Source organism: Schistosoma mansoni, chromosome 4 (assembly GCF_000237925.1).
Source record: "Schistosoma mansoni strain Puerto Rico chromosome 4, complete genome".
NCBI classification, from domain to species: domain Eukaryota; kingdom Metazoa; phylum Platyhelminthes; class Trematoda; order Strigeidida; family Schistosomatidae; genus Schistosoma; species Schistosoma mansoni.
In genome coordinates, this window is record NC_031498.1 from 1,790,158 (window position 1) to 1,801,575 (window position 11,418).

Consider the following 11,418-nt stretch of genomic DNA (forward strand, 5'->3'; position numbering starts at 1 on the left):
CATAATTGGTTAATTACCATAAAAGAAATTACACGAAGTTAAGTAAAAACAACAATTAAGTTTAAATGATATTTTTCGCTCATTATTATGATAAGTATTCACTCCTATGAATACACTTTATTAATGTAACCATATTATTATTATTATTATATTGTATATGCAGACATACTTGTTGACATGTGAAACTGTCTTTGTTATGTCTGATGTATACCGGTTGTATATCTAGTTGATTGACATATAGTTTTCACAGCAGGGTGTCTGTTTTGCAGTGATAGTAGTAATACACAGCATCTCTGTTGTTGTTGCTTTTTTTGGTATGTGTGAGAACTGGAGGTGTAACGGTTAAATAAACAGTTTTTTTTTCTTATAATATCTCAACTTTAGTTTGTTTACAAAAAATTGTCAATATACCGTAACATTTTCAAAGTCGGCAGATGCTAATTTTTTTAAATACTGACCTATTTACAAATGTTTATGTGATTTAAATTAGTAAGTGTTGTATATAACTGAAAAAAAAAACGAAAATTACTAAAGGCTTATAAAAGTTTTGACCTTTTTATTTGTCAAGTTGTAGGAAAAAGAAACAGTTTATACTAACAAAGATATCTAAAAATTTGATTTTTATCTAGCTACAAAGAAGGTAATAATTGTTTTTAGTATAGGGTTGTGAAGATAGGTGATTTGCTGGGTTCGAATCCTGCTAGCGGGATTACGGGTACGCACTGCTGAAGAGTCCTATAATACGATGAAAGGGCCATCCACTGGTTCCATTTTCCTAATGGTGGTCTAACATCAATCGATTCATGATCCCGATCAATAATTGTCTTTCTATATAAGTTTATTTATATTCTATGTTACTAGTAAAGAAACAGAAGTGGATGTTTTGTTTCGCTCTAGACCCCAATCATCAAAAATAGTGTATTTACAACCTTATGGAAATTATTTCCCCAACGATCGAATTAAACTATCGTAACATAATAATTCAGTTAGGAGCATAATTATGAAACTTTTTAACCAAAACTAATCATGTGTATGGAGGGGGGGAAATGAACTTAATGATTGATTATTCAATATTTTTGGGTGTCATAATGTCTATTTTCCAGTGTTTACTGATTTCTAGCCAACACTTTATCTCTGTGAAATTTGTTTAAAGTCTTGACAACATACATTCTATTTTCCATTGAAATCCATATTAATATTATTCTTATTATAAATTATGAGCTAAGTAGTTTGTAACGTCACATTTTAATGTTAACTGACTTTTTTAAAATCAATGAATTAGTAACGTTTAAAATCTCAGGTTAATTACTGAGCCTTATTATCCTTATATCATGACTTTTATTGACAATGTAAAGAAAAATATACATTTAAACTATACAGAATTTTTATACTGATGCTGTAATTTTTTTCACGATTAAAGTTAGACATTAACACCGTTGGATGACGGTTCAATGGTCAAAAGATTAAGCGTTCGCGTGAGAGACTGAATATTCCGGGTTTGAATCTCACATAAGGGGTCATGGACGCGCACTTCTGAGGAGTCCCATACTTGGACGAAATGGTCGTCCACTGGTTCCAGGTTTTCAATGGTAGTCTAACAGCAATCGATTCATGATATCTGGAACGGCTGAAAATATTTGTTATATAATATTAACACTTCAACATAATCCAACTACCTGATATGAAATAACTAACAAAATATGTTTAGAAGGTATTAAAATATTGTACAACAGAAGTATTCAAGCTCTATCTAATCAATAGACAGATTAATAAATCTGATCATTGAAATAGCGTGCATCAGCCTAATGCCAAAAATCTGTTTAAAGCACTTAAGTTATTCAGACCACTCAAATTTATATACTAAACATTGATGAAGATAGTAGGCGAGTACGTAAATTATTCGAAAGACTGTTTTATTATGTCTACAGTTTCTAGGTTCTTTTCTAAGAAGAATACCAGATCAGTAATGATGATAATGTTCTCATTGTAAAGAGAAAAAAACGGTTAATTCACCGCACTACAACGAAATAGTGTTGTAGTTTATAATCAAAATTTTGATCATATATATGATTGAATTAATGAGTTTAAATGTTCCTTAGCTTGATAAGGGTTGACCGTCATACCCGTTGAAAACGTTAGTGACTATATGGATTCAATAATTTGGTGAATAACAACTTGGGCTTTTCAAGTGAAAGATACTGGGTTCGAGTTTTAATGTGAACATCGACATCCTTCGAATAGATATGTCATATATGGTAAATAGATCCTGAGAAAACACTGTTATGAGTGAATAATCTTCAAGGCTTGTACAGTGAACACTTTATTCACTTGTAAATAGTAAATTTTTATATCAATTCACACTGAATTATTCCAAGATGTGTATAAAATACCTCTTATGCCAAATATTGTATATTGTTTTTCTGATAAGTATTGTACTCCTAGAAATTAAGTCATTTCTGTCAATTTTTTAAACAATACCTTTTTAAGAAGGGGGTTTTGTGGAGAATTTAGCAATATTATATATCTCGCGAGGCGGGATCGTGGATGTGCACTGCTGAGGAACAAAATGGCCGTCCATTACTTCCAAGTTTTCAATGATCATCTTACTTAGATCGGTTTGTGATTTCCTTTTACATGTCATGTTTAAAGACCTAAAGTCAAATGTTCAGATTTTACTGACTGAGATGTTACTATAAGCTGACAAAACTAATAACAAGCTAAGCTATAAAAACTTTTACATTTTTACATTTTTAGGGCTGTCGTGATCGACTGATCAAATTATCGACACAGATACATAATACATGGGCAAAACAGGATGTTATTTTACGAGTGATACGTTCTTGGGTTAAACCTCCACCAAATTACAAACCTCTTCCACAAGATGATAATATGGAAGATAGTCATGAAGATTCACCATTACTTTATGAGAAAAACTCTAAACCAGAAAAAGTTTCACATAGCCGTAATCCAGTATTTGTGGGAAATTCACCAACAGTTTTTTCTGGTCAAAGAGCATTACCATTTGTACCGGTTAAATCAAGACAATTTTTAGATGCACCAATTATTGATATGACACCAGAAATGATGGATGGTGAATTTATTCAAATCAATTCACATTCAAACAAAATTGGAACACAATCGAAAAATTTAAAATTTAATCAATTTATTCCATCATCAAAAAGTATTTCAACACAAACTAATCGTTGGCCTTCAATAAAAAATAATCCAAATTATATAACACATCTTTCTTCTTTACCTAGATCATATCCAACACAAAATTCTCATTCATATCAATCACTATCGTCGTCGTCGTCGTCGTCGTCACCACCATCACCACCACCACCATCACCAACATCATCATCATCATCATCTGGGTATTTTTTCAATCCTAATAAAGTTTCATCATCTTTACCAGATTCTACATATAATACTATGATTCGATTACCAAGAAATATATTACTTAAACAATCAAATATTGCAATTTATCATTTGAATCAAACCATTAATCTATCTAATCGTAGTGATAAATCGGTACATAAATTAGTTGAACGTTCAATTAGTCCAATGTATCCATCAAATACTGATCGAAACTATCGTAATTATGATTATAAGTCTAATCATAATTATTTAATAAATAATAATAATAATAATCAATTAAATGAATTACGTATGGAAGAATTTCATTATGCTGGTAGAGCTGTTGATATGGAATTAATTACACGTAAATATGGTAGACCACATAATTCTGATTTACATTTAGGTGTATTAGCACAAATAGCCTATTATGTAGCACATTTTGATTGGTGTTTTTTTAATCGTGCTGGTCATGTACATTGTTCTGTTAAACCTGGTAAGTTAATTAATATTATATAATTAATTAATTTTGTTTTCATTTTTAGATCATAAACATTTATGCTGAAATAATGTATTATTATTTTCTTTAATGATGCTCATACATTCCACCTTGATTAATATAAATTTTCACCGTAAGGTTGTGGAGAATATTGAGTTTAGATCGATGAATGTTACACCACCATCGTTTCTTCCTAGTATGGGACTTTTCAGCAGTGCTCATCCACGATCCCTTACGTGGGACTCAAACCCAGAAACTTCGATCTCACGCGTGAACGCTTAACCTCTAAACCACTGAGCCAGCTTCCAATGGTGTTAATGTCTAACTTCCACCAATCCACGAAGTTTCGCAATCGTCCATTGTTGTCTTTGGCGAGTAACTGCTTCCTAACATACACAGTTGAACTCCACTAGTCACAGCTCCTCATTGGGACTCCAGGAAATCCATTTTAAAGCCAGTCATTAGTGAGTACATGATGATTATCAGTATAGGGTAGTGATGATTGTTGAGTTAAGCGTTCGCATGTGAGGCCGACAGTCCTGGGTTCAAGTCCCACATGCGGGGTCGTGGATGTGCACTGCTGAGGAGTCCCATACTAGGACGAAACGGCTGTCAAATGCTTAGAGATTTCAATGGTAGTCTGACATCAATCGACTTACGATCTCAATAGAAACGATAGTTCAGTGAAGGTGATTTAATATATTTATGTATTAGGTCATCAGAGAGCTTCACTAGTTTTCCATTAATGAACTATACTGTTATGTAACATTTTCAAAATGTAGAAAGTTTTCTCCTTTTTGGTTTACAATATTCTTTAATCCATCTAATTAGTTGATGATCAACTCTGTAAAACAATCTTAGTAATGACCACATTTTACCAGTAATAAGTTACATCAAATTGTAGTAGATTGTGAATAATAGACATTTTGAAAAATCTACATAGAAGCTCTGCTAACTTAATTAGCTTGGCTTTCGTTTAGTCTTGTGAAAAAAATTGAACAGTTGAATGCTTGAAACTTTTCTAATAGACTTATCTAGTGCACATCCTTATGTAATTTGTGATGTTATAACATATGAAAATAAGTTATATGAAACTAGACAGCAAGTATACATCTTTTCTATATTTGAGAGAATAAGTATACACATTCACATTATTACTTGGTATGATTTTCCTTCAAATATTACCCATTACAATCGATAATTTGGTTTGTCCTCAATGCATTTCTCAGATATTTTAATACTTCAAAGAAGAGCGAAATTATAATCGAGTAATTTTATACGGTTAAGATCATGAGTCAGTTGAAGCTAGACCACCATCGAAAACCTGGAAGCATTGGACGGCTGTTTTGTCCTATTGTGTGACTCCTCAGCAGTACGCATCCACGATCCCACATGAGGGGCTTGAACCGATAACCTCCTGTCTCATGAGCAGACGTTTAACCTCTAGATCACTAAGGAGTTTCATATTAGAGAAAAACAGCTGCCCAGTACTTCTAGGTTTTCAGTGGTGGTCTAGCTTTAACCGACTCATGAATTCAACCATAAAAATTACTATAATCTCCACAAAATTTCCTTTCTGATAAAAATGATCAATAAGCCAGCAATTAAGTAAATTTACATTTTGGAAAACATAATGAAAAAAAATTTAATAATCCATTATCACAATAAAATAGTATAACATGTGTAACAGAAAATTTGGCAAAAACATTGAAAATTGAATACACGCAACCAAACATTCAATATACGATAATGAATTATTTTCAACCTTACTTTTTTTTAAAAAAAAGAAAGAGTAGTCTATGCTTTCTTTTCTTAGCCTACCATATTGACTTATTCTAAAAATAAGAATTGCCGAAAGACATAAAGTATAAAAATACAAAACTTGATCTAGAAAATTATAATTCATATGAGTATTTTTATAATTTTCTGGATGATTATGTATGGAATGTTTAGTGGGTCCCTTCATTTTTACATCAATTAGATCGAGCGATATTATTGGAGGTCTCACCATTTTAGTGGCTCGATATCTGACTTCAACTGGATCGCGTGAATGTTATTGAAATACATATGTCGGTTATCCTCGTATATAATTATCGACTTAAATCACGTTAGTGAATAACAGAATTAAATAAGTCAAATACGAGTATGGATTTCGAATACGTATATTTTGTACAATTATTGATGTGGACAGACAATCAGTGGGATGAAGTGACGGAGGCGAAGAGAAAAGAGCACAGTGAAATGATGCGCAGAGGAGAAAGCGTATGAGCCAACTCGATTTAATCAAGCGTTAATCAGTATTTATAGCCAGATAAAGATAGGTTACATACATGTGATGAATAGGATTAGAGGTGTACACACATACGCTTATATAAAAACAGTCAGGATTGATAAATGAATAATTGACAAGCTGAAAACGCGACTCAAGAACAATGGATATATTGACCTGTCCAGAAGCTAGAATAAGTCATGTGGACTTAACATAATAACTGATACTACAAATGCATCAGAACTAATCAACTACTGAGAAGACTTGAAAAAAAAGAATTTGTTATTAATAAAAAATTCTAGTGAACTGGGAATTGAAAGAATGGATAATTATATTTCTCAATTGATTGAATATTCAAACCATAAGGATTGAAACATACTTAGTGACCCAGAGATTGTTTATTTGTAGGTGGTCACTGTAAAAAACGTCAAAACTAAGTAAATTTTAAATTCACTTAGTATTGTTTGTTTGAATCTTCCCATCGACTTGTTAGGACTGCAACTGGTCAGTCTATAATTGGCATATGTGCATACTGTGCGTATTGCCTCGATATAGCCTGAATTCACAAGCATGGTAAGCAAAGATGGATAGTGTCTAGCAGTGGAATCCAGGACGCGCGTTTCGTCCTATATGAGACTAGTCAGCTGGATGTACCTGCATCTCAGAGTTGATGTTCACTCTGGGACTCGAACCCAGTACCCTCGCTTCAAACGCCATCGCGTTATCCACTCGGCCACTGAGTCCTGATAGCCGCTTGCTGTGAAAGAAAGAGTCCCAAATAGGACGAAACGCGCGTCCTGGATTCCACTGCTAGCCACTATCCATGTTTGCTTATTATGTTGAAGGTTTGTTTGTGAATTAACCAATTTTATAACCGTATTTCCTGTATAATTACAAATAAACTACAATAAATTCTTACAGTTTAAATCACAAGTTAATTTAAGCTAGACCACTATTAAAAACCTAAAAGTATTGAACAGTCGTTTCGTTCTATTATGGGACTCCTCCACAGTGCACATCCATTATACTGTAAGCGTATTGTTTAAGATCATGAGTTGATTAAAGTTAGACATTAACACTATTAGATTCTGACTAAATGATCTAGAGATTAAGTGTTCACTCGCGATACCATCAGTCCCATATGAGCACTTCTGAAGAGTTCCATACTAAGATGGAATAGTCTTTCAGTGATTTCAGGTTTTCAATGATGGTCTAGCTTAGATTGACTCATGGATGCAACTATGTTAATACTACAATCTCCATTTATCCCCATACTGATGCAATACATCCACCTTAAATAAATAAGAAATTATATGATTCGACTAAAAAAGATTTCCTCTCTTTTTATTTTCTTCAAAGATTCTATTGTCACATCACAATGGTTTGGATGTTTTTCTAGTGAATCAAAAGTATTCAAATCAAATGGTCAATTAATATCAATGAAAGATTTAAAAATTGGTGATTATATTATAACACAAAATCCATTAAATGGTCATATAACAAATACATTAGTTATTGGTTTTCTTGATTATGATCAACATGCATGGAGTCCATTAATAGAAATTAAATATCAAATTAATTCCGATTTAATACAACAACAACAAGAACAGAAACAAGAAAAAGAAGAACAGCAACAACCACGGAAACAAGAAGAAGAACAACAACAACGAGAACAGGAAAAAGAAGAACAACAGCAACGAGAACAAGAAGAAGAAGAAGAACAACAACAACAAGAAAACAGTATTTACCTAACTGAAGATCATTTAATCTTTATATATGACAATTCTACAATGGTAAATAATGATCATAAGAAAGCTGTATATGCATCGAATGTTAAAAAAGGTCAAATTATTTTTGTTTATAATCATAAATTAAATAAATTAATGAAAGCAAAAATTATATCAGTTCAATTAAGAAAATCATTTTTTTCCCTTAATAACAATAATAATACTAATAATCAATATTATAAAATTGGTTTATATGCCCCAATTACTGATACTGGTACAATGATTGTTGATAATGTATTAGTATCATGTTTTGCTTATATATCAAATCATCAATTAGCATCATTTATTATATTACCATGGAAACTAATTTATAAATTATTTATATTTATAAAAATGTTTCAATTTAATGAATATAATGAAATGGATTCAATCAATTCAAATGGTGTTCCATGGTTTATTCAATGGATTTATAAGTTAACATATAGAATTTTATCAGAATCACATTTTTATAAAAGTACATATTTGATTTAAATATATATATAATCAAATAGCATTTATATATGAAATATGAAATGGTACTCATATTTGAATCTTTTAATTTACATATGTAAGACAATGTATCTCAATGGACATTTATCTATCTATCTATCTATCTATATACCTACCAATCTACCTAGCTACCAGTCTATCTATCTATCTATCTATCTATCTATCTGTCTATTTATCTATTTATCTATCTATTTATCTATCTATCTATCTATCTATCTATCTATATCTATCTATCTACCAATCTATCTATCCATCTATCTATCTGTTTATCTATCTATCTATCTATACCTATCTACCAATCTATCTATCATTATTGTATCTATAAAAATTACAATTCGAGTGAACTTTACATTCAACTTTAAATACTTCATTTTACTTTCCTAAATGTATTGCAAACAAATCATGGAATATATATATATATATATATATATATATATATATATATATATATGACGTATAAACCAATTCAAGGACCTTTCAAGACAAAATGATTCGTGGAAGATTGAATAAATTACTCCTTTAATTTTTTTTGTTATAGTTTCAAAGGAAAAATAAAGAAAATTATTGATTATCAATATCAAACTGCAAAAGTAATAATAATTAATGGATTGTAAATTTTAATACACTCACAATTACATTTATTTGGATATATACAGAATGGAAACACCGTTTAAATCAGTATCAGTGGTTATTAAATACACTTGAATTTGCATTAGTACTTATATATATACATATACATATATTCATTGAATGGACCCATAGAAGAGATATATTTATAAATCAATCAATTTGATACCTCATATTCATAAAAGTATATCTTGTCATGGATTGAAAATAGTTTCTGATGATACTTTTCTTTTTGAAAAAAATTTTCAATGAAACATTAAATTCAATTGTATATAATGGTGTTATTATAAATATACAGTATGTTGTGATATTTAATTTAAATTTCATACTGATTATCAATCTGCTGTGAGATATGATAAAATGTTTGAGATTTCATTTATACTACTAAAAAAGGTTATAAGTAGATTAAAATACGGTTAAAATAAATGCTATAAAGTATTGTATGAATCAGAAGGGGTTTTGTGAAGATTTTAGTAATTTGATAGAGTTGAGATCATCAGTCAATTGAAGCGCACTGAGCACTGCTGAGGAGTCCTGACTGATACAAACAGTGTAGTCTGAAGACGGGTCTTAAAAAAAGTTGAATTATAGACTTGAAATAGTCTTAATAAGCGGATACTTAAAAACAGATTAGTATATCTTGTGTTTCATTTAAAATATGTTTAATGAGTTTCCACTCATCAAGTGATAAATTTCAAAGCAAATTACAGAAGTCCACAATTGCCTTCTGAATTGAGTCATCTAACGATGTCCATCAATGTTTTATCCTTCATTTGTCTTCAAAGTCTTGGTGAAAAACATTTAAACAGGATTTACTAGTCAGTAAATTTCAACTGACTGCTTGAAAGTAACTGAAATTGTCAAAAAATTTGAAATTTCAAACATCAAAGAAAAGTTTTAATTACTTTGGAGCATTTTATCTGAGTAGTTCGAATTACTATTTCTCCTTGGTTTAATTCTTAAGACGATTTAGTACTGTTTAAGAGGTATGACATATTACAGATACTTGGTTATAATTTACAGAAAGGTTTTACATTTTCTTAAAAAAACTTTTTAAGTGTATAGAAGCGAGCTTAAAATAGTTGCAATGAATTTCTAGCCGGTTCTTAGCCAATCAGAAAATTTTTTTTGTAAAATGGATAGTTTACAGAAAGAAAATTATAAAATGTAAATGGACTTTTAATAAATAATGAATGTACTAAAGTCTCTTACAGGTTGCTCTACTTGTAAAGTGAAAAGTTAACGAAGTGTAGATACTTTCTGTGGGTTTAGCATATTTGTCTCCTTGATCCCTTGTAAGGATCGAGACCGGTTTTAAAGAATTCTTATATTATTTTGTCTAGGGTATTAATCACGAACTGACATCAGCTATAATGTAAAACTGTTCTATAGTCATATAGATGAATGAAATTTACCAAAAATCCAAGAAGCATCAACTGATTAGTTCTTTGATAAAACATAATGCATATAGGTTAAATTTTATTTCAGGATTAATTGTTCAGTATTGGATTTGAACTAGAGAAAAAAAATCTGAGCACTTCATACTTTAACATCGTAACTTTAACGTATGGTGGCAATACATCATATTTTGTCGTTAGTTTAGGCATTCTGAGCACTATACAGTGTTGTATCTCTTACTTGTTATACGTGAATATGAATTTTGCAAATAAATCTGTAAGTAGCGTTCACGATTCCGTCCAACATATTCAGATAATTTTCACACACAGAACGCTAGTGAATTCATTATATTAATGACTACCAGTCTATAGAACAGAAAGTGTAATAAATATTTTGCTCAAATAAAATACACAATCCTTATCCTTCTGTATTCATACGACTATTACAATGTCTAAATTATTTTCTGACTGACATGAAATAGCTTGATTGTACAAATCTCACCTAAATGCTATATATGTCAAAGCTTACTAGTTAGAATGTGGTAGTGCACATACCTTGATCATATAACCTGAGAGTGAACACTGGTCTCTATCAAATGTAGCAGTTCGTGTCTGGCCAGAAGGTAATTAGTGTACTAGGGGAGGATGTAGAGTAGCGTGAGCGAGGAAAACTGGTTAAGAGGAGGACAAAGAGATGAATTGATGACTAAACAGATGCATAAAATGCAATTACATTTATTAAGGAAAACAATGGACAACAATCAGCAGTAACACAAGCCTCAAATTAAGACAATCTTGAAATAGATAGTAGAAGCAGAATGTCTGACCAGCTGCACAGATGATGCATGTGAACATTCCTTGGAATTTTAGATTCATAGATGGATGGTGGCTATCAGTGGAGTCCTTTAAGCGCGTTTTATCCTAGTTGAGGCTCATAAGTTGGATGCACCTGATGATCAGTTGCAGTCCCAAACACCCGTGTGAATATTTAAATAA

At 31.0% G+C, this 11,418-nt stretch overlaps 1 protein-coding gene across 1 annotated transcript in view; it reads left to right on the forward strand.

Annotated features, from left to right (window-relative positions):
* Positions 1 to 8,953, forward strand: part of Smp_172600 (putative sonic hedgehog) — a gene marked incomplete at both ends in the record, with an annotated part of 42,643 nt that extends 33,690 nt beyond the window's left edge. Inside the window, 3 exons of the mRNA XM_018796515.1 lie at positions 2,755 to 3,181; positions 7,482 to 7,670; positions 8,937 to 8,953. Coding sequence (XP_018651649.1) covers positions 2,755 to 3,181; positions 7,482 to 7,670; positions 8,937 to 8,953 — 633 coding nt within the window. The remainder of the gene's footprint in view (positions 1 to 2,754; positions 3,182 to 7,481; positions 7,671 to 8,936) is intronic.
* Between the last annotated feature and the right edge of the window lie 2,465 nt (positions 8,954 to 11,418).